The sequence below is a fragment of the Engraulis encrasicolus genome, chromosome 20, assembly GCF_034702125.1.
Source record: "Engraulis encrasicolus isolate BLACKSEA-1 chromosome 20, IST_EnEncr_1.0, whole genome shotgun sequence".
Taxonomy (NCBI): domain Eukaryota; kingdom Metazoa; phylum Chordata; class Actinopteri; order Clupeiformes; family Engraulidae; genus Engraulis; species Engraulis encrasicolus.
This window is the reverse complement of record NC_085876.1, coordinates 39,997,644-40,022,101: the sequence shown is the minus strand read 5'-3', so window position 1 is coordinate 40,022,101 and position 24,458 is coordinate 39,997,644. Positions and strand designations below refer to the sequence as shown.

Sequence of the window (24,458 nt, the reverse complement as noted above, 5' to 3'; positions counted from 1 at the left end):
CTTTCTAGTTTGTTATGAGAATCAGGTTAAGCATGCGTATTGCGAAGGACGGGACAAAGTTACCCAAAAAGTGTTCAAGGATGCCGAAAGGTATATCTCAAAGTACCTGTCCCATCCCATGTGGCGTCTGGTCTAGACCTACTTTGTGAACACGGAGAGCTGAATAAGGACGCGGAGACTGTCATCGAGCCCATGCCTAATTTCCATACGTGGACGCGCAGACTATCTGTTGGCGCTTTGCCGAGCCCTCAGCGATCGCCACCACCACGAATAGTAATTCATTATCGTCTACCATTATTATCCCGACATGCGCAATCTGCACAATGGGCATCAACGTCTCGCTAATATCCGATATTCACTGACCCAACACTGTCTGTTGCGGAGAGCGCTCGCCTGATGTCGATGCACCCACGGAGAGAAGCGCTGGAGCGCACGACACCGACAGCATGTCACGCCGAAAGCAAGCGAACCCCCAGCATCTCGCGTCGGAGAAGGCAGCTGCGCTCATGCAAGTTTCGACAAATGAAGGTATGCCATCGGTCTTCACGCGGAGATTTAAAGCCTCTTTACCCCCTGAAAAGTCTTTAATCTAGCGCCTGCGCAGATATTTGATCCTTGCGAGACTTGAAGATCATGTTTCATATTTTAAGAGTTTTGAAATTGTAACTTTAGGCTATCACTCACCACAGCTTAATGGATGCAAGGTGGACACATCGAAGACTATGGAATGGCCGGGTCTATACATTATTTCATTTTCCTTCCCAATTTTCTGCTTTGACCAATACATAGCCTACTTTTTGCGTTGTGTAAAAGTCATGACCCGGTTGTTGAGAAAGGAAAAGTAAGAATGAAGTAATATGGATAGAGGTGTAGCCAGCTGAGTTGCCTTAATGACAGAGTTGAACAGAGTTGAATGGTAAATTATAGACAGCCTACCGTACATCACTACTTTTAATGTGTGATTGTTTGTGGACTGAAGAACGGTGTGTAATTGCACATAACAGGCCTGTTTGGATACATTTTCTCTTGAGTCTGAGTATTTTGGGTAACTAAGTTAGTGAAAGTTTATTTAAGACACCAAGGACATCTCATCACCGACGACTGAATTATTATCATATATAATGATGTTCTGGGTAAATGTTAGGCTACCCTAACTCCCTTGAACTCCCGAAAAACCCTTCAGTTGCACCAAGTTTATGAAATGTTATATTGAGCATTCAGGATGAAGCCCCTTTTTCTCATCAGTGATGGTACTTAGTTGCCTATCTGATGTTAACTTCTTTTTTTTCATTAATATTAATAGTGATTTGTGGCCGGAATGTGATATTTATTACTTTTAACATTTACTAATCCATGTTACATCTTTAACATTTTAACTTTTAACATTTACTAATCCATGTTAAATCCGAATTTTCCCATTTGGCACCCTGCTGCATGCCCAGTAGCTTACACACGGCCTACAATGGGACGCAATGTCAAGTCGATGCTGAAAGCCACTGAAGTGTTTCCTTTTGGCCGGTGCTGTGGACAGAGAAGTTGTGTGTTGTGATGAGGCTAATGGTGTTTGGATTAAAGGTCATGGCAAATGACACAATACTGGTGCCTTTCCCTTTGCCCGTCTTTGGTTACTTGCAATGTGGCATACGAGTTTGACTGGCTTTTTGCAGACCAGCTCCACATACCTAATGTCAGCATGGTTAAAAGAATGAATGTTATTCTCTCTCTCTCTCTCTCTCTCTCTCTCTCTCTCTCTCTCTCTCTCTCTCTCTCTCTCTCTCTCTCCTGTATTCCATGTGCCCATCACCGGACCCCTTTAACCAGAGCATGTGCCTCTGAATTGATCAGCTGTGACTCCGTAAAATTGTTCACTTGAGCCCCTAAAGCTCCTTTATTTGACAATGATTTAGATCAGTTGTTTTGGAATGGATGGGTTTGTTTCATGTGAAATGCTATGTGCCGTACACAAACATCACATTCAGAAATGGAATGGGACTAGTATGGGGCTATAGATGGAACAGATATGGAATACAAAATTGTTAACTCTTACAAAGGACATGAGAAAATTCTTAGGATATTTCAGAGACGTGAAAAGGAGAGGTGAAAAGGACTATATCAATCTGACAGTTGATCAGGACTTTACGTTTTGAGAACACTTCAGTGGAATAAACAATGATATTGGTTTTTGCCATAACCAGCGCCAGATTTCAGTTCTGCACTGTATGACAGAGGAGATGTGACAATTGCATTTCATTTGGCATTAAGCCACACTTAATATCAAAAGTAAGTCCTTGATCATGTGAGTCTGTGGAACTTTATTGCCATAAAACCACCCACAGACATTATTAGACACTGTTTAAAATCTAAAATGTGTTGTAACACACAAACCATGATAAGCCATTTTGGATTTCTAGATCAACAGACACAAATCTGATTGCATTGGTTTTTTTTTCATTTCATTAATGTATTTGCTTCATTTTTGGATAGGCCGATAAGAACTTGTGAGAAAAGTAATTTATTGTTTGTAAGAATGCATTCAATGCAAGAACTCTTCACTGACCAACATGAGGATGAATAAAGGTTTTGTATCATACAAAAATGGAATCCTAAAATATGTTTACTGAGGGACCCAAAGGCAATAGAATAAATGGCTACATATTGTTATCTTAACGATATTTTCTTCAAATTAGCCATTTTGGGTTTAATTAGGGACTTTATGTTTGTCTTGTCCAGGCACAAGTTAATGCAACACACACTGAATACAATCATTTTCTACATAAAACACTCTTCCTATGTCACAGGATTCACTAGTTTCACACAACTTACAATACACAATTGTGTGTTTTTAAAAAAAAAGTTTTTTTTACAGTTTTGCTAAAGAAATGCTTTGACAGTCATGAATTGAGCGGCATTTATTTTGCCAAGTGGGAAGTAAAAGCAAGTAAAAGCTTAAAATAATTTCCAGCCTACGTGCATGGATGGATTATGCTATGGAGAGCATCTCAAAAAGTCCAGGACTTCTTTTCATTAAACAAGTGTCTTGAATTAATTTTTTACATATCAGGATATTTGATTGCACTTGGAGGAATTGAAATGAGGCAAACAAAGACTTGAGCGCTGATGCGCCCACTATCAGGTAGCACTCTCGGCAGCTTGTCACTCCATTTAATGGATTGTGCAATAAAAGTAATTAGCTTGAGTGCAAGATGTGAATGAATACAGTAACTCTGTCCCAGTGATTGGAAAATTGGGGACGATTGATTTTTAGGCAGTGTTCATCCACGCATTGAAAGTAGAGTGAAACCCAATATTGCGAAGGGATCGCTATTCACACTCTCTCCATGTCGCTCTTTCTCTTTCTCCCTCCCTTTCTCTCTCCCTCTCTCCTTCCCTCTCTCTCTCTCTCTATCTCTCTCTCTCTCTCTATCTATCTCTACCCCACCTCACAGGCCTCTTGAAGGGATCTGATCAGGAGAGTGGAGAAAGCAGCGACAGAGAGCCGACACACGCTTCCAAGACTTCCTGTGTGGATCTTCCCCGATGGGCCCACCACCTGTTTGAACGTCCTCCCCCAGCCCCCACCACAGGAGACCCTCCCGCCCTCATCATGCAAGAGGATGTCGGACCGCCTGAGCCTCTAGAGGACCCACAGATTTCAGCCAGTCTGTCCAATCGGCTGTCAAACGACGGCATGGACACACCAGCTGAAGAGACCAAACCAGCTGAACAAACCCACAAGAGCTCAGTGGAGCCAGTGGCGAGCACTGAGGAGAAAGTCTGCAGCACACAGGATGTGGTGCTGAAAGCAGAACCACCACAGGCGTACCTGGAGGGCGCACCTGCAAAATGTCCCTATTTGGCAGTGCTGCCCAGTACAGTAGGCCATCTAGCTCAGCCCCACTCCCTGTGCCCTTCCCCCATGACAGCATGCTACGGTGGCATTCCCAGCACCAACGTCACTCTGGAGATCCTGCAGAGCACCAGGGTGGCGGTGGCCCAGTTCTCGCAAGGCCTCCACCACTCCAACGGTCCACTCAGGGATGGTGGAGGAGGGGAGAGGGCTGCCGGCGGCACCGCTGGCCAACTCCCCACGATTTTGGACAACTTGCTGGACCTGCAGCAGCAGCAGATCCAACAGCTGCGGCTCATTGAGCTGATCCGGCACCAAGTGGCCCTGTTGAACAAGCAAGCGCCACCTGCTGCGGAGGTGACCCAGAGCATGACCCCAAAAGGGTTGGTGTCCCACGTGTCTGGTCCGCGGCACCTGCAGGCAGTGCTGAACCAGCCCGTGTTCCCCCTCCTGGGCCTGTTGCCTCCGACGGCTGTGAATGGGCAGGTTCCCGGGATGGAGGGGGCGGTGATGTCCCCGCTCTCTTTGCATCCCATGAAGGCCCAGGAGCAATCAGGAATCAGATCCATGGTCTCCTTGCCCAGTTCCAACCGCTTGCCCCCCTCTGTTCAAAGCATGGGCGCTTCATCTGCATTGCCCCCATACAATGGCAGCGTAACCCCAGTCACTGGAATGCAGCCAAGCGGCTCCGCAGGTGCGCCGTCTTTGCAGGCAAACAATGTCCAGGGTAGTCACCATCATCATCATCAACCGTCCAGCCTCCCCCTGCTCCCACCGAGCCCGCCCGGAGGAATCATTTTCCCCAATCCCTTGGCGAGCATTATGGCCACGACCAATGCGCTGGATCCCCTGGGTGCTCTCATGAAGCATCGAAAAGGCAAGCTCTCCAATGTCTCCGTTTTTGACGGCAGCGGCAGCGGCAGCAGCAGCAGCGGCAGCAGCAAGCCGAGCTCAGATGACGCCTTCTTCAAGCACAGGTGCAGGTTCTGTGCCAAGGTTTTTGGCAGCGACAGCGCCCTGCAGATCCACCTGCGCTCCCACACGGGCGAGAGGCCTTTTAAGTGTAACATATGCGGCAACCGCTTCTCCACCAAGGGAAACCTGAAGGTCCACTTTCAACGGCACAAAGACAAATACCCCAACGTTCAGATGAACCCATACCCCGTGCCCGAGTACTTAGACAATGTACCCACGAGCTCTGGAATTCCATACGGGATGTCTGTTCTTCCAGATAAAGCTTCAACTACATGGCTGGACAGCAGGCCTTTGGCACTGCACGCACAAGGTTCAGCTGGTCTTCGTCTGCCCCCAAATTTTAATCTTAATAATAGCGGAGGGAAGTCAACTGATTCCCTGAGCACTGCCTCCTCTGCAGGCTCCCCAACGAAAGCCTCCAGTGCCCCAAGTGAATGCACGTCCCAGTCTCCTACTTCTACGGAGCTCAGGAAAGCCATGGTGGATACAGCGTCAACCATGTCGTATGGCCACTTAGCAGAGTCTGCTTTAAGCAATTTGGATCATCGGTCATCAGAGAAATTTCACTCACAAAATGACCTAACAGCAACAAGAACAACACACATTCCAAATGCAAGCACAACAACAGCCTCACTGGAGCCATCTCCCACCATACAGCCTTCCTCTCCCATGTCTTCCGCACAGTCTTTCAGCTCAGATCAGACGCACAACAGCAGACTTCATCCAGAACTAGATGCGATGGAAGCCTCCGAGACGTTCAAGCTTCAGCAGCTGGTGGAGAACATCGACAAAAACCCGACGACAGACCCCAACGAGTGCGTGATCTGCCACCGGGTGCTCAGCTGTCAGAACGCACTGAAGATGCACTACCGCATCCACACGGGCGAGAGGCCGTTCAAGTGCAAAGTGTGCGGCCGGGCGTTCTCCACCAAGGGCAACCTGAAGACCCACTTCGGGGTGCACCGCGCCAGGCCTCCGCTCTGGGTCCAGCACTCGTGTCCGATATGCCAGAAGAAGTTCACCAACGCCGTGGTGCTGCAGCAGCACATTCGCATGCACATGGTGGGGAGCCTGCCCAACGCGCCCCAGACTGAGGGCCGCCCGCAAGATATGGACACAGAGCTGTCATTTGACGAAAACAGCTTAGACAGCGTGAATAATTACGACGAGGATGACGGTCAAGAGGATGACTCCATTGAGATAGATGATGAACAAAGCGAGGATGACAAGCTGAACCTACAAGCGGACTCCACCTTGGGGTCTTTTGGGCACGAGTCTGACACATCAGACAAGGCTGATCTTTCATTTCAGCCTGTGGTGGCGCAAAGTGGACCTGTGGTGGCTCATGACTTCCTTGCCCATCATTTTTTAAACTTTGATAATCCAGAGCGGCACAGAGAGAAGGAAGCCGGGGCACCTGACTCCTCAGATTCTAAACCTGTCTCCTTATCCCCAATTCACGATGATGACACCAACACATCTCTACAGATCGCATCTATAGCGAACAAAAGTGCTTCACCAAGGCATGGCGCTGACAATGGCAGTGATTGCAGAAGTAAACTTGAAAACGGCCTAACTATTGTTAAAGAGGAGATCCCAGATGGCATGCTGTACTCAAGTAGAGAGCAAGGTATTAATTAAAATGACTGACCATCAAACTTTTTTCTCAGGAAGTTTGCGTTATTGTGCATTTATTGTACCATACCTCTTATTATTGCACATAACACTCTGAGAGTGTTATTACGTATGTAATTAAAAATGTTAAGTTGACTGGTGTACAATGTAACTGCCCTACACATTTGGAGTCTATGCCATCAAATATACATTCACTATTGTTATGGCATAAATATGGTATATATAAATGATATTTAATAATATTATGCATCAAACGATTACTTGTCAAAAATAGACTGCAATGATTTTAAAATTAATTGTGAATAACTTGAACTGAATGTTGGTTGAATTGGTTTTTATTTATACATCACTATACATGTACAATATTGTTTGTGTTCTTGATGTTTTATTCAGGAATCCGTGGTTGCATCAGTCTACTGAATAACACCACAGAGAGTAAAATGGATCTACATGTACCGGGGACGAACAGTTCACCACCCACTGGAAGAGACACGCCCAACATGAAGCACATCCATAGTGGTCTCCTCCACTCCCCTACTCAAGGCTTCCCGCCATCGTTGGCTAAGCTTGAGTTCGCATCACATCTACCTGGGCCTGTACAACCAGTCCGCACACCAAAACAGCACATATGTCAGACCTGTGCAAAGACCTTCTCGTCCGCCAGTGCACTGCAGATTCACCGACGTACCCATACGGGAGAGAAGCCTTTCAGCTGCTCTGTCTGTGGCAGGGCTTTCACCACCAAGGGCAATCTCAAGGTACAGTATCCTGATTATCATAGACTTCCAAATCTCTCCGAGACTTGGTCTGACCAAGAGCATAGCAATTAATATTTCCCAAACGGCATGGTTGACCCGCCTCTCTTGGTTTGCTACTGGTTGTTTGCTTCCCGACAAAGTGGGAGGAGTTACGATTTTTTGGGGTCTCAGAAACAGGAGGGCAGGATTTAGTTGATTAGGGGGAAGGATCTGCACACTGCTTGCAAAATACTTACTTTATTGGGAGCAACGTGTCGATCATACATCTTCTTCAGAATGTATGGGGCTTAACATTTCAATCATGCATCTTTGTGCAGATCCCTCCTCCCTTCTATATATGCCATTTTTGATTTTGTACCCGCTGATGCTTTCCTGTTGGATGTGCTCTCCTTCCACTACACACAGTGACCTACATCCAACAGCATGGTATTCCATGGGTAGCAAAGCGAAAAAATACTTTTCAGTGTTAGCTTTTTCACACTACAGCCGCGGTGTCAAACTGAATTTCACAGTGGGCGAATATCAAAATCTGGGACTAAGTCACAGGCCAAACTCAATATTTACTCATAAATGGACTGAAATTGTGCATACATGCACTTATGGGTAACACGAAAAATCTAGCAAATTTTCATAAACACTCCTTGATATAGTATTTCATTCTGTTGACAGAATATGAATGGTTTGTGCAACAAACTTATTTTTCAACAGTTGTGCTTTTTCTAGACGTACATTATGAGTTTTGTATATTATTGTGTGCTCTTAATCCAGAGCTTTGTTCGCTTCTTGGGTTTGGGTGCTCTTTAGTCCTGCTGTGGATGTACATTATCATTAGTGTTTTCTATATCTCCTCAGGAGAACATAAACTATTACATTATCTAAAAGTGGTCCTCAATGTAGAGTTTTTGGCATGCACATTGTGTGCAGTGTTGCCAGATTGGGCGGTTACGGCCGTCTGAGGGTAAAAACGGCAAAAATTGGCCATTTGGCGTTTTTTCTGCAGTTTTATGCCCATAGAAGTCAATGCAATTTGTTGACATTGAGCGGAATTTAGCGCATTTTGGCAGTTTTTGAGAACCTTTTGGGCGGGATTTGATCACACACATCTGGCAACACTGATTGTGTATGCTTTACCTGCATCCTCAGGTGCACATGGGGACCCACATGTGGAACTCCATGCCCCCTCGCAGAGGTCGACGCCTTTCTCTCGACACCTCGGTGGCCTTGCTGGGATCCGAGGCCCTCAAGCTGACCGAGGGCTTCCAGAAGGACATGGCGGCCAGGGCGATGAGCGTGGACCCAGGGTTCTGGAACCACTACGCTGCAGCTATCACCAACAGCATGGCCATGAAAGGGAACGAGATCTCCGTCATTCACAATGGCGGCGCTCCTCCTACGCATCATGCACAGTCACATCACCCACACCACCAAGGGGTCGTCACTATGGGCATGGAGAGGGTGAACAATTCAGGACACAGTAGTGACACCAATGACAGTCCAGTTGGACAGCACTTTCCGGCGATGCTTATGGACACCAGCAAAGAGAACTGCATCAATTAGTACTATTCAGTGATGGACAACCTAGAATAATGAGTTATGTTCAGTCCAGTGCCACATATTCCAAAAGGCCTGGTTTTACCTGTCCAAGTCAACCAGGTCATTGCCTAGTTGAATGATCACCTGGTTGAATTGGACAGGAATTCATTTGGAATAGGTGGTACTGAATCAGTGTAACGGATGAATCCAGGTTGTCATCCATCACTGGTGTATGGGTGTGTACTGAACTTGGAACAGGGATTCTGATTTCATTTGAAAATCTGTGGTGCTCATTAAACGTTGCAGCAATCAAAACAGGAAATGGAGTGTTACATTGCGGTTTTGTATTTTGCTTTTGATTTTTTTCCTTTTATGACTACTTTTTGCATTTCCCTTTTTTTAATCCTCACTTTTTCCACATTGGTATGAACCACCAATGATAAACTACTGTTTTTTTGTTTTCTGAAAAGTTAACATTACTATATGTTCCGATTTTTGTTGTGTGTAGACTTTCAAATGATTTGTGTTTTCATTTGTACAATTTGTGCTTGTGTTAAACTACTTCATGCAAATGTTTCAAAAATGCAAACACTGTAGCATAAACCTGTGCTTGCTTCTGTGAAGAAGTGATGAGTTGATTAATAACAAAAATCTGCACTACCTCATATATTTTAGACTGGTTTCTAGGCAAACATTTTCAGGTAGTATATTAATATTTTTGGAATCTGCTGTATGTACATTAAGGATTACAAACTGCACAATTCTGGGGTGGGGGTGAGGGGTGGGGGGTGAACACTGAACAACAGAACTCACTGACTGGCAACATCGAATTCATGAAATAAAGGGAAAACTAACTTTGTCTCAACCAGTCTTGGCAGCGCCGATGTAGCACATTGAATTTGAATTGTATTTGATTAAAGTGTATCTTATTAACGGGTCTGTTGTCCATAGCCTACTTGAGAAGCAAATACTTATGCCTACTGGTCACACATGTACCTTAGAACCCTCGGGGAAAGGGGAGGGAAGGTTCAGTGTGGGCAGAGTGAAGTGGAAAGCGGGCACATCCAATCCACAATCAAAAAACTGTCACATGTAGGAGCAGGAAAGGATCTGCACACTGCTTGCAGAAAACTTGATTTAGGCCTATTTGGAGCAATGTTTCGATGCCTGAAGGATATCTATGATGCCCTGCCTGTGCCCCCCCTGGGACTGGGTCTGATTTGCCTGGCAATCATAACCTCAAAGCTCAGGCAGGGTAGTATGGGCGGCCCACAGGCTACAGCCTGATAGTCCTGTTTATCATTCCCCCCATTCTGAGCAAAAGGTGGTCACATCCATTGCTCAGATTTGGGCATTGATTGCACTATTCAACATGACATGACATTTATAGCCCAACATTTTTTGCTGAGTTAATTCACATGAATGGTATTAGACCAGGCCATTGCGAATTCCCTTAGTTCACTAATTAACTGTGGCACTGAAACAACTAGGCCTAAGCTTTATTGTGGATGACCGAAGTGGATTGAACTTCCCAGTTTCCACCCATAAAACTAGGTTACATTTTCTGCTGCATTCCTGTATGATTACCATATTGTTACTATGCAGAATTCAGTAAATTAGTCTATTTGGCTGATGATGATTCATTTGGCCTCTGGTCTATAACGCCCCCATACACTTAAGCCTACTTAACAGAATTTTTCATTGTAGGCTAAAATAATCGGCTCTTACCCATAGTTCTAGGATTCTCTTGTCTTGTCTCGAGCTACTGGATGGCTGAAGCCAATCCGACTAGGAGGGGAACAACAAAATTGAGGTCAAAATATGTTTTCCCACATATTGTGTTGTTATCGCAAGAAGACAATTACAGTTACATAGTAACAGGTAAGTTACACAGCAAGTTACACAGTAACAACTGCCTGAATAGAAGCCTGTTACATCCACGTTCTTTGCTGTCAAGTGAAGTAGGCGAGCCCCAATGAAACGTCACTTCTGTGGGACATATCCTGACGTCATGCATACACATTGCAGCCATCATGGCTGACAGCATCCCGTTAAATCCAGTGCGGAAAAACTCGAAGAAAATTGCGTATTACAATGCTGCCAGCTCTACTAGGTACGAAGCTTTTCTATTCCCCAGTGTCGCATATATGTCTCTAAAGCAATGTGGGCTTCTTGGTGCGATCGATGCCTTTGTGTTTTGTGTACAACGCCTACACTGGGCATTGTCTCTGGCTTGATAGCCAGCTAACGTTAGCTGACATTTGTTTTACCGCATCCCTTCAGCTAAACCAGGGTTCCCTGTTGTGAGAAAAGCTTTGCTAGATAGCCTATATGTGACAATAATGGTCAAACTACAGCCTGAACTAATATTGGGGTCCCTTTGTGTTAATGTGCTATTCAAATATTCAGAATTCCTCGCAACCTTGTTGTTTATGTGTACGCCTAGAGCCTAGGTAGCCTAAGCGAAACGACACAGCTGTCACATGATGTTGGCAGAGCTCTGGAATCATGTCATTCGATGTTGTGGAGTTGGAGGAGAGCCGGCTGATGAAACTAGCCAGGCCATCTATTGATTTTAAGTGCTTCCCCATTCCGTGCTTATCAGAAGACAAAGACCGTAAACATTCTGTGCCAAAATATTTCCCCTCCACACAGGCTCTCGTTGTCCACGTAATTGGCCTCCGGTATAATTGTGTGCATTAAACTGACACTGGATCACTGAACGGCTGTTACAGATGACTGGTTACTACAATGTATAAGTATGAGGTAGTTTTGAAAGGGTGAGGCGCATGACCAATCCACGACTCACTCGCTGCTTGCCGATCATAACCGTTTAACTGGCTGTCACTTTCATAGGGAGGGTCAGGCTTTGGGTCAGACAGGCTACTTCACAATGTCTCCTTGCTCATTTGTGTAGTGGTTGAGGCATTGTGAGAATGTAAGAATGTGAAACAAATAATAGGCAGATGATTTTCTGGGGTGCTGAGGACTGATTGCTGCTTTTCTTCTGCCATTGCCGAAGTGTGGAAGTGTGTCACCAAATTTAATTGTCATTGATTGTAGGTTCCACTTGCCATCAGAAAATCTGACTTCTCAACTTTACTACCAGTATTAGTCATGTTTATACTGATTGCAGGCTCTCTGTGATGAAAGACATTCACATTTAGGGAGAGGGGTCTCAGTCTGGGCAACTACAATAAACTGCAGAGGGCGGCTTTAATGGTGGATGCAGTGACATACCTTCGCTTCAATTTCTTATGATTCCTAACTATTTTCTATGACCAAATATACGATGCATATTTGGGCTATCGGAAATCCTTCCACAACATTGAATGTTACACAGAGTTACTATCATGATGCCTGAAGATGTATTTAAGTGAACATTACAAGTCAGCATTCTTTGACCTCTTCTCCTGTTTCATATTTCAGTACTGGTTTCTTCTAACGCCAGTGATGACGTTAACATGCATTTTAATGGAACCAAAATAAACTTTAATGATACAAAACAAGTTCACAATTGACATACAAATGGTCTTTTTATTTGTAGCAGTAGATAGGCCTACTTAATTTGTCAGTGTCTCTGCCTTTTATAAGAATCAAGATAATTGTAGTCATGACCGCAGCATTACATTTCTATAACTCTTGAACAATGGGCAAGTTTAATTGCAACCAAGACATCTTTTTTTTCCACCTCCTGGTGGACGAGATATTGATATGGCCTAATAGAGCATTAGAACGCGCTCAGTAGTTAGTGTGAGAAATATTTGTGCCCAATTAAAGTATCTGATGCCCCTGTCAGACTCAGAAATAGGTCTTTGGGGGAGGCAGAAAGAAAAGGGCAAACATCTCTATTGAGGCAATTCAGGGTCTAATTGCATTGACATCCAAAACCTCTCCGATCTGAACTACCCAGGGTCTTAGATCGGTGGGACGGCGAGAGAGAGAGAGAGAGAGAGAGAGAGAGAGAGAGAGAGAGAGAGAGAGAGAGAGGGGGGTGGGGGACAGTAAGAGAGAGAGAGATGGAGATGGAGGGAGGGAGGGAGGGAGAGAGAGAAAGAGGGATGAATTTGCCCGTCGCCTGTCTGTGGCTGGAGGTGAAAGCGATACCTTTCAGGGGACAGTGGCTCGTCTCGGCATGTCACGGTGCTCGAGCCCTCCGAGAGAGGTGATTGGCCACTGTCATGGCGCGCTGAAGAACAGAGTGTTCCAAGGGACCTTCAGCGACCCCCTGCAACCCCCCCCCCCCCCCCCCACCACCACACACACACATACACACACACATACACGTACACACACACACACACACACACATACACACACACACACACTGACACCAGCAGTATGGAAATGAAAAGGCCCGATTCATCAAATGCATGCGTAAGGTGCTGCTTTTTTCATATTACTCTATTGCAGTCATGTCAGTTTGTTATGGTCTTTGGTGTTCTGTGAAGAGATGAAACTGCTGACATCGCTGATTGTTGTACCCACTGGCCTGCTGCTGTGAAGGATCTATGGCTTTATTTGGTCATCAGAGCATTTAACATCTAACACCGTAGAACGTCTATTATCATTAAGTCAGTCTGCTAACCATTATCTCTGTCTCTCTCTGTCTGTCTGTGCCTGTCTCTCCCTCTGTCTGTCTTTCTCTCTGTCTGCCTGGGTCTGTCTCTCTCTGTCTGTCTGGCTGTTGCTGTATCGTTGTATGTGTCTGTGTGTCTGTCTGTCTGTCTGTCTGTCTGTCTCTCTCTCTCTCTCTCTCTCTCTCTCTACCTCTCTCTACCTCTCTCTACCTCCTCCCTCTCCTCCTCATCCCTCAGGTACCAGTCAGAAGACGAGCCCTCCAATCTAGACGAGATGCCACTGATGATGTCTGAGGAAGGCTTTGAGAACGAGGAGAGCGACTATCACACGCTGCCCCGCGCCCGCCTCGGCCACAGGCGCAGAGGCCTGGCCTGGTTCCTGTGCGGGGGCTGGAAAGTCCTTTGTGGGAGGTAAGAGAGGGAGAGTGTTCGTGTGTGTTCGTGTGTGTTCGTGTGTGTTCGTGTGTGTGTGTGTGTGTGTGTGTGTGTGTGTGTGTGTGTGTGTGTGTGTGTGTGTGTGTGTGTGTGTGTGTGTGTGTGTGTGGGATTGTAGGTGGTAAGTGTGTTTGTGTGTCTCAAGAAGAAGGAAGTGTGTGTGTGTGTGTGTGTGTGTGTGTGTGTATGTGTGTGTGTGGGATTGTAGGTGGTAAGTGTGTTTGTGTGTCTCAAGAAGAAGGAGGTGTGTGTGTGTGTGTGTGTGTGTGTGTGTGTGTGTGTGTGTGTGTGTGTGTGTGTGTGTGTGTGTGTGTGTGTGTGTGTGTGTGTGTGTGTGTGTGTGTGTGTGTGTGTGTGATAGAGAGACAGAGAGGAAGGTGTGTGTGAGGTAAGAGTGAACGTGTGTATGTGTGTGAGTGAGAGACAGAGGGGTAGGTGGGGTTGAGGGTAACTCTACACCTGCATCGCTCTCTCTCTCTGTCTTCATCTCTCTCTCTCTCGCTCTCTCTCTATCTTGCTTTCACTCTCTCTCTCTATCTCTCTCTCTTCCCCCCTCTTGGCAGAGATATTTTCCTCTTCCCGCTCTGTTAAGCAAAAGTTCAGCTTCAGCTTAAACCTGAAAGTCCATTCTTTGGAGACCTCAAATAGGTATAGGGCACAGTATACTGTATGTCAATTAAAAGACTGACAGTTCTTGCTTTGTTCTGAAGCTAAACACCCTGAACTGATGCTGTAAGACGACCCAGTTCCAAACTCATTCCAGACTGGAGAGAAATCACTACTGTCTCAAGCACATTTTTTTTCTTTTTTGTTCAAGTTGATGACTTTGGAAATTGTGAGTTTTGTCATTACTTGCACCACCATACCATACCTCCTGCCACTAAGTGGCTTTTTTTAACGATCAAAGTCAATGATTGTCAGATCATCCATGGGTTTCCTGATGCATCAGTAGCTGTGCATAAAAAGGAAAAAAAAATACACATAGTTGGGCTAAGGTCACACATGTTATTTATCTATTTATTTTTTGTGATGTTAGTCACTGTGCTCCAGCAGCCATGGAAGGCAAACAGTGCCGCTGAACGCACACAATCTCATTTAATGATGCGTTCAGTCGTTTTTGGACACACACATTACCCTGCGCGTAGCATGCTAATTGCTGCCATTGTCTACAGATCGGCCCGAGTTTAATGAATCTGAATCACTTGCCTTTTTCCGAGACTTATGGGGAGAAAAAAAATGGCTCAATGTGATGTGAATGATGCGATTTGACCTCTTTTTCTGTGATGTTTAATTATCCGCTATGCATGTCCCGCATTGTAAACCACATATTGATTTCTGGCCCTAATGAGCAAATCAGATTTTTCACAGCTGACCAAGTCTGATGCTTTCCAGTATTTTTTTTTCCCTGTGTGTGCTTTGTCGGCGGATTATGAAGCCCCAAAAAATCATTTGTGCGTAGCAGCAGCTTATCTGGTCGTATTTGGTCGGGAGCTCTAACCAAACAGCGGTTTCATTTGAGTAAATATTCGGTCGTATGAATCGATGGGCTTTGGCACTGAGAGACCGGTAGGCTGGCAGCACAGCTCAAACATGATATTTTTATTTTTTTTATCCTTTTTTTGGGAATTAATTTAACACAAACTTCACTCAGAGGCATGACCGCTTGCACACCTGGGAAACAGGTGCTGGGCCTTAGTTGCCGGATAGAAAGGAAAAAATGAGCTTTGCTGAACACAAAGAAATAAGACATAACCAAAATAACTTACATTTGCAAAGTTTGAGTGCACAAGTGATGAATTTCAGTGTCCAGTGTTCAGTGTTCAGTTCACAGTTCAGTTCAGTTCACAGTGTTCAGTTTCAGTGTTCATTGATTTTCAGTGTCTTTTGGTACAGAAATAATAAGTTGGATGGTGAAAAGTTGCTTGTTTTGCTACTTGGACCATACTTTAAAAAAATATTCCGTGGTGCTGCACCACAGAATAGTGCATGTATGGGAAACATGTGTGTGTGTGTGTGTGTGTGTGTGTGTGTGTGTGTGTGTGTGTGTGTGTGTGTGTGTGTGTGTGTGTGTGTGTGTGTGTGTGTGTGTGTGTGTGTGTGTGTGTGTGTGTGTGTGTGTGTGTGTGTGTGTGTGTGTGTGTGTGTGTGTGTGTGTGTGTGTATTCGTGTGTGTGTTTACTCGTTATTTACTCTTTATTTACTCTTAAAAAAACTAACCCCTCTTTGCAACTGCACTTGTTGTTCTGTATATTTCCTGTGCACTTTGTATTTGCTTGTGATGTTGGCTTGATTAGGTCCTCTTTTGAAAGTCGCTTTGGTTATAAAGCGTCTGCCAAATGCAATGTAATGTAATGTAATGTAACACTGGGCTTTTCTCAAAGTGAAGTGTTCTAGCCTTGTTGCGATGAGTAACGCCCATTTCTCAGGGATTTCAGTAAAGACTATCCAAAAGCTGGTTCTAAGTGTAATTAATAGTTGGATACAACTTGGAAAAATTGGATACACCTCGAGAAATACCCACTGAGGATTTCACGACTGACACAGTCTCCTCCATGTTGTTTTCTTGTTCCAGCTGCTGCGACTGCCTTTTCTACTTCTGCCGGCGAAAGAAGGTGCTGAAGGCCCGCACCGTCTGGCTGGGCTGCCCAGAAAAGTGCGAGGAGAAGCACCCCAAAAACGCCATCAAGAACCAGAAGTACAACTTCATCACCTTCATGCCAGGGGTGAGAAAATCTCTGCTATCCCATCCCAACTTACACCCACCATCATATGCCAAGATTTCTCTATGTGCGACACATGCAGCACTAGCAAAACGTAGCCATTGTGAGGTTATGACATTGGACTGTTAGATTGACAATGGGTGTTTTGAAGTTCTTCTGAACCATTTCGTCTGGAATTAATAGTCTGTGAATGATTTAGGGAAAATATTTGTGAAACTCCAATCTCCCAACAGACACGATCTGTCCCAGCTATTCATAGTCGTTCATCGATTACACTCGAGAGGTGACCTTAGAAGAACTCCAACCATTCCGTGAAAAAGTGGCTAACCTTTTAGCGTAGGTCACCTGTAAAACAGTAGCTCTTCCATCTCGCTGCGACAGAGAAACATTTCTCATCCATAACAGAGCAAGCAGCCAGTCGGTTTTCCCACCGCCACTTTGAATTATTAAGTAGCCTCAGGTTGGCCCTGGCCGTGTGTGCATGTGCCAAAAGGTCACCTGGTTCATTAACTATGAAGTGCCATGGATTCCATCGTCTTTAATCATGTCGCTGTCCCTTAAGACATGACGCTTCGGCCGGGCCTCGTGTTGAGGCGCCCCGATTGCGGACGGTAGCTAGAGATCATTGACCAAGCACATTCATTGGAATTCACTTTCCCGTTTTGACAGTCGTGTTATAAATTCTTTCCTTTTTGTTTTTGTAAACAGCAAAAAATGTTTCTTTTCCAATTGCAGGTGGTTACATCGTCTAAAGTTTATCACATCTTCCAGTGTTTCATATTATGCACTGTTAGTGGGGTGCTATAACAGTGGGGTGTTATTATGACTGACTAGATCTTTGGTCAAGGGTTAAACATACCAAGAGATTGAAAAAGAAAAGGCAAAGTAATAAAAAAACACACCAGCCTCTAATGATGACCCTCACCAAGAAACCTCATCATCACTACATTTTCTATGTTTACATGAGACATTAAATTCGAAATTAACTGACTTTAATTCTGAATAAAGCTTTATTCCGCTTTGAAAGCATCATGTATACACTTCATAATTCGGAATTAAATGAAAGATCAAAGTAAACTTGAAGGAACTATTTAATTCTGAATTATTAATTCAGAATTAAAAACGTCATGTTAACATAGCCATTGTCTTTGTTTCTTTTTTCAGGTTCTCTACCAGCAGTTCAAGTTCTTCCTGAACTTGTACTTCCTGGTGGTCGCATGTTCGCAGTTTGTACCATCTTTGAAGATCGGCTTCTTGTACACCTACTGGGCACCACTGGTACGTGGGATGGAACTCAATTCTCAACTTAGCATTTTTTTTTTTAGCATTTTGGACTCCCAGTGATAAACACCTACCGTAACCAATTTGAGCCAATTTTGGTCCCCTAGGGGAAATTCTTTCTCTGCATCTTATCCCATTTGGACTAGTGAATCACATTGAAGTACACACACTCGTCCATAGCAGCGCCCGGGGAGCAGTGAAGGGGTTAGATGCCTTGCTCAAGGGCACTTCAGCCGTGGTCCGGTCGGGCATTGAACCGGGAACCCTTGGGTTGCCAACCCAGTGCTCTAACCACTGAGCCACGACTGCCCGACTGCACGACTTACAGGGGATGCAGAAACATTCAGCCTAATTTTAAACTGAAATATCTTAGCAGCCATACGTTTCAGGTGGAATAATGAAGGATTTTAGTGTTTCCCGAAGAACATTTGCCAAGGTGGTAGGGGCTAAACCGGTGTTGGACATGCAACCATCAGCGGCCAGTTGGGCAGTTGTAGTTGAAATATGACACGGACAGCAGCTTTAGAAATTAAAATAGATTACATTCACAACACAAAATCTTTTAGCTTTTCTTGAGACCTAGTCAGGGTGGTAGGTTGACAAGGTGGCCACCTCAACTGTACAGTGCTGCAGGAAGCCCTGGATTTATTTTTAATTTTTTTTGGGATGTCTTAACTTATTTCAGGATTATGTCTAAACCTTATTGCGATAGACTATTGTCTATCTCTAAAATAACACCAAATGTCTAATTGGGGGCTTGCGTGTGTTTTTGCCCTTAATTCCACACTGGCTTTGTCCTGACGGTGAACATGATGGGAAGTTATTGTCGTGAAGTTTTAGAATTGATGTTGAATAATGAAATGTTTTTTATCCAAATGTCCACAAGATGCCGTAATCTATAGCTGATTTAAAGATTATTTCATAGTAAAACAAATTACGTCTGATGAGGAGATGACATCTTTTTCCCATAATTCCACAGGGCTTTGTTCTGGCGGTGACTATGATGAGGGAGGCGGTGGACGAGGTGCGCCGCTACAGGAGAGACAAGGAGATGAACTCCCAGCTCTACGGCAAGCTCACCGTTAGAGGTGTGCGTCCTTACTGTGTGTGTGTGTGTGTGCGTGTGCGTGTGCGTGTGTGTGTGTGTGTGTGCGTGTGCGTGTGCGTGTGCGCGTGCGCGTGTGCGTGTGCGTGCGTGCGTGCGCGCGCGCGTGTGTGTGGGGGCCTGTGTGTGCGATCGAAGTGATAATGGCAAGTCATGATGGCGTTTTCTTACTAAATGGTAAATTAATTTGTGTTCATGTCCAGGTAAAGTCCAAGTGAAAAGCTCAGATATCCAAGTTGGCGACCTCATCATTGTTGAAAAGGTGAGTGAGTTGTCAGAAGTTACGACATCACTATTCTTTTCCTAAGTTTGAACTATGCAGAGAAGCCATACACTATGTAAGTATTCTTAGTATTTTGTAATATTTATGGAAAAAAACAGATATTTCCCCCTAAAGTTGAGACGTTTTCCACTCCAGAAACCCCAGAAAGAGCAACGCTGCGGGTGCTCTTAACAGGTCACCGTTCTTGTGTTAAGCAGACACGCGATCCAGAATAAACGTGATACTATGAATGTATATGGGGCCAGCTCCCCAATGCATCATATTACTCTAGACAAGTTGTACCGCTCCACAGCCTCGTTCATCTTAACTGTGGTATCAAGGAAGTGACCTTGCTCAATTATTCACGCAGTGCAGCTTCTGACGGGACTACTGTTACAGTTGCTCATCACACAGTACTCAGCGCATGGGGGCAGGTCTCTCTGTACCTCTCTGTGCCCATCAGTCTATTGAGGGGGGGTGGGGGGGGGTCATATAGATGCTCACTCACTAGCCTATCTGACATCTATACACGACGACGAGTCATTAAAGACTTAGTGGTCTTTCTGCCTGCCACCCTCGGTTAACCATGGGGGGTAACGTATACATTGGATGTTTTGTATCCAATTTGCTGACATGCACTCTTATTTGGCCTGTCTTACAGAGCAGCGCGACCTATATGGCCTGAAAAGATTGCGTAGCCATAAACATTTTGTTTGCGCAGTGTAAAAGAGCCGGTCCCTTTGCACAGGTGTTGCATATTTCATATACATATTTGTGCAGATGTGTGTTCTGTTCGACACACTCTGTTGATTCCCAGGTAATAGGTGTACACATTTAATAATGCAGTGTGAATTCAACACTTCTACTATGTATGTGCGGTCACATTCGCTTTAAGTGTTGAAGTCAACTCCTTGGGTGTTGAATTAACACTGTGGAGACATTTGTACTCTTAATTTGTACATTTGTACTCTTTTTTTTTTCTTCAGCTTTGAGTTGTAGCATAGAAGGAGTTTAGAGTTCTTCTACGAAGATGTCTCACAAGCCTATGTGATGCACTTGATGTCTTTGTGTTTGTCCTTGTGTACTCTATTGTATATGTTTTTGTTTTCATGTTGAATGAAAGAATGAATGAATGAATGAATGAATGAATGAATGAATGAATGAATGAATGAATGAATGAATGAATGAATGAATGAATGAATGAATGGATTTATTTAGTCTATTAGATGTAAAAACATTGTACAGCAACAATAACCATACATTGAAAGGGATACATAGACAGGGATGTACACAAAAAAGTCCAAAGACTTATTTCCATTGTGGTCCCTTAAAAATGTTATGTTGGTGTTTGATGATGGTGGAAACAAATTTCCCCTTCGGGACAATAAAGGCAATCTAATCTAATCTAATCTAATCTAATCTTTTCACCTGAACAGAATCAGAGGATTCCGGCTGATATGGTCTTCCTGAGGACCTCAGAGAAAACAGGTGAGCGCGCTCGGCCATACAGGTAGTAGTCAAACAACCGAAAATGAAGACAAAATCACTTATTCATTCATGCATCCTCTTGTATCTATAACATGGAGAATTAAGTCTGTAAAGAATGTCATACATTCAGCTCATCTTATTTGAAAGAGTTTAGTTGTAGGCAAGCAAGCAGACTTCCAAACACTAATAGAAGTTCAGTCGTCTACCACTAAATTGTTTAAAATACAATGAAATGACATGATCTAGATGAATGACGATCTTTTGTTCAACTTTTGAGTGCAGTGAGTCTGGCCAGTACGACAGCGTTTGGACCCAATCATTTCTGCTTGGCTGTATGTTTGAGCCTGCGTCCATCATATGAGCTACAGCATCTGGGTCAGGTGTCAGGTGTCAGGGTCTGGCTCCTATTTCACTTCATCAGTGGGTTTAATCACTGCCCCATAGTGCCTGTTAAGATATTATTACACGTTTGGTGTGCACCCGTGTTGTGTAATGCCCTTTCTTTTTTTGTACCTGTCCCACCGGAAGAGTTTGGGCCAGAGATTGCAATGATTCTGTCTCTTGTCTGTTTGACTGTTCAGAGGAGTAGATGTGTGCCAGGTGCAGGACAGTAAAAGCCAAGTGAAAAAGAATTAAGTCCGCAAACACTGCTGATGACACTTTGTCTGATGAAGACCTGAAGGTCGAAACGTTGCGCTCTTTCTATTACATTTTCACAGAAGACAAGCAGTGTTTGCGGACTTTATTCTTTTTCATTTGGATCTCTGTTTGACTGTCCATTAGTTTTTGTGTTCAGGTGGCACCCAACACACATCATGGGCATTCTAGCATTGGCCAGGGGGCCAGTAAACATCTCTGATATCTCTTGTGTTTCTTGGTTTTGTTTTTTTTGCACCCTGCCAGGATCATGTTTCATCCGCACCGATCAGCTGGATGGGGAGACGGACTGGAAGCTGAAAGTGGCTGTGGCCTGCACACAGAGGCTACCGTCCTTAGGGGTAACCATTTGATTTTGATGTTTTTTGGGGGGGGCTATTGCCTTTGAAGCAACACTGAAACATTTTTTACCCTTCAAACAAATGTTTGTTTCCAAACGCGCCTCTGAATTTGCAATGGCCGCTCGCTCTCCATGGACTACCTTAACTGCAAGTAAAAAGTTTGAAGAATGAGTGGAGTAGCTCTCCTCCTTTTTTCATAGTGGACATCTTAAATAAACTACCACTTGCCACTTCTCTCTCTCCACTTAAAAAAAAAAACTATTGTGGAACACAACAAATATTCAGGTCTTGAATCGTGCCCCACACCCCCCTCCCCCTGCAAATCAGAATTAATTACTCAACGTGGTTAAGTAGTAGCTGAGGGCAGATTGTATTTCTCTCTCTCTCTCTCATGCATGCACGCTCTCTCTCTCTCTCTCTCTCTCTCTCTCTCTCTCTCTCTCTCTCTCTCTCTCTCTCTCTCTCTCTCTCTCGTTCTCTCTCTCTCTCTCTCTCTCTCTCTCATACACGCTCTCTCTCTCTCTCTCATACACGCTCTCTCTCTCTCTCTCTCGCTCGCTCTCTCTCTCTCTCTCTCTCTCTCTCTCTCTCTCTCTCTCTCGTTCTCTCTCTCTCTCGTTCTCTCTCTCTCGTTCTCTCTCTCTCGCTCTCTCTCTCTCTCTCATACACGCTCTCTCTCTCTCTCTCTCTCTCTCTCTCTCTCTTTAAAACCGGACACTTCTCCAGCTCCTCCATGACGACCCATCACTTTAATCAGCTTGGTCTGCTGAAAGCGATCCCCTGCCGGGTAGCCAGCGCTAGTAGTACAGGCTGCGCTCGGCTGCGTCTGACCAGCGGGGTCGGAGGTACCTCCGCGACCTGTTTTTGTAGTGTCGCCTGACTGTGTGATAACCAGGCAATCAGGGCAAGTGGGAATGACAGGGAGGATGGTACAGTACAGTTGCGAGATGCTCTTTTTCTTGGCCTTGGCCTCGGCCTCCGTCTCTCTTTCTCTCTCTCTCTCTCTCTCTCTCTCTCTCTCTCTCTCTCTCTCTCTCTCTCTCTCTCTCTCTCTCTCTCTCTCTCTCTCTCTCTCACTATGTCATCTCTCCTTCTATCTCTACAATTTCACTCTTCTGCGAGATGCGCACTCTCTCTCTCTATCTCTCTCCATCTCTCTCTCTCTCTCTCTCTCTCTCTCTCTCTCTCTCTCTCTCCATCTGTATCTCTTTCCATCTCTATATCCCATCTCTATATGCTTCACTCACTCACTCTCTGCTCTCACTCATTCCATTTCTCACTCTCTCTCTTACTCACTCTAGTGTCACTTTTTATTCTCTCTTTACTCTACATTGTCTCTCAATCTTGCTGTTTTATCTACCACCTCATCTCCCTTCCCTGTCTCTGCCTTTGTCTCTCTCTCTCTCTCTCTCTCTCTACCATCCGTTTTTCCTTTGTATCTGTATCTATTAATCTGTCTTCCTCTCTCTCTCTCTCTCTCTCTCTCTCTCTCTCTCTCTCTCTCTCTCTCTCTCTCTCTCTCTCTCTCTCTCTCTCTCTCTCTCTCTCTCTCTTCGTCTGATATCTGTGAAGATCTGATTCGTGACCCTGGGGCCGCCTTACATGCCTGTGATGACTTTGGAACTTGACACTATAACACACACACACACACACACACACACACACACACACACACACACACACACACACACACACACACACACACACACACACACACACACACACACACACACACACACACACACACACACACACACACACACACACACACACACAGTACAGCGCCTGTCTGAGAAGCACCTAGATTTGACAAGTCTACTGTAAGGCACCTGTTAGTCGCTTTGGATAAAAGCGTCAGCGTAGTGTAATGCAATGTAAAGTCAATCAGTCACCACAGCCTAAGGTGGCAGAAAGTTTTCAGAGTTTCATCTCTGCCTAGCTTTGTGCTTTAATGCCAAGGCACACCACCAATTGTAAATATTAACTGAAAATAAAGCCCTATTGCCTATATTAACAATGTACAATCATTCTATAATTTTTCACGACACACCAGATGATGTCTCACAGCACACTAGTGTTCCTCCGCACAGTGGTTGAAAAACACTACTCTAATGTAGTCCTCATATCTTATTCATCCGCCTATTTGTGCTCTCTCACCTTGGTGGGAAATCAATCATTTTTAAGGAGATCCATAGTGTTTGTACTGGATTAGATACAGTTGTTCATGAGCCTTCAAGCATTTCAATGGCGTTAAGTTGACCAACCTGAATATGAAAGGAGAGTTTGGTAACCTGGCTTCAGAGAGCAAAGGTCCACAGCACATGCATACTGTATGTGTTCAAGACACACTCAGAAAATGCAGGTTACATGTATGCAGCAGATATTGTTTAAATGTAGTTATTTTTTATCTGTTTACGTACAGACATGATGTGAAAAGTAAAAACTCCATTGTGGGAGGTGCGTGAGAAGCACATTCTAAAACTCTGTTTATGTGTAAACGAGAGTCCAAAACCAGTGTGTTTTCGAAAATATACATATACGTGTAAACGGCTTCTGAAAGTGTAAATCCAGTTGGTAGTAACCCCTCTCAATTCCACCCCAGCAAGCTCCCTTATTATAGTATGCATATCGATAACATTCTTGCGTATAATGCGTTTGTATTCCTTATGTTTAAATGATTAATATTGGTTTGTTTTGCTTGTTATCCAACAGGACCTTTTCTCCATCAAGGCCTATGTCTACGCCCAGAAACCCCAGCTGGATATCCACAGCTTCGAAGGCAACTTCACCAGGGTACGAAACTGTCAGCAGCATTCTGGGGAGCATTTCTGGAAGCCATAG

At 44.6% G+C, this 24,458-nt stretch overlaps 2 protein-coding genes across 2 annotated transcripts in view; both read left to right on the top strand.

Annotated features, from left to right (window-relative positions):
• Positions 1 to 446: 446 nt before the first annotated feature.
• Positions 447 to 8,825, top strand: sall3b (spalt-like transcription factor 3b). Its single transcript, XM_063185063.1, has 4 exons — positions 447 to 528; positions 3,447 to 6,452; positions 6,851 to 7,215; positions 8,359 to 8,825. The coding sequence occupies exons 1-4, from the start codon at positions 447 to 449 to the stop codon at positions 8,770 to 8,772; spliced, it is 3,867 nt and encodes a 1,288-aa protein (XP_063041133.1). The 3' UTR covers positions 8,773 to 8,825.
• A 1,956-nt stretch (positions 8,826 to 10,781) lies between these two features.
• The window catches only part of atp9b (ATPase phospholipid transporting 9B), a 63,658-nt gene continuing 49,981 nt past the window's right edge, over positions 10,782 to 24,458 (top strand). Inside the window, exons 1-9 of the mRNA XM_063185941.1 lie at positions 10,782 to 10,861; positions 13,566 to 13,739; positions 16,336 to 16,486; positions 17,648 to 17,761; positions 18,744 to 18,852; positions 19,073 to 19,131; positions 20,568 to 20,619; positions 21,523 to 21,617; positions 24,330 to 24,410. Coding sequence (XP_063042011.1) covers positions 10,782 to 10,861; positions 13,566 to 13,739; positions 16,336 to 16,486; positions 17,648 to 17,761; positions 18,744 to 18,852; positions 19,073 to 19,131; positions 20,568 to 20,619; positions 21,523 to 21,617; positions 24,330 to 24,410 — 915 coding nt within the window. The remainder of the gene's footprint in view (positions 10,862 to 13,565; positions 13,740 to 16,335; positions 16,487 to 17,647; positions 17,762 to 18,743; positions 18,853 to 19,072; positions 19,132 to 20,567; positions 20,620 to 21,522; positions 21,618 to 24,329; positions 24,411 to 24,458) is intronic.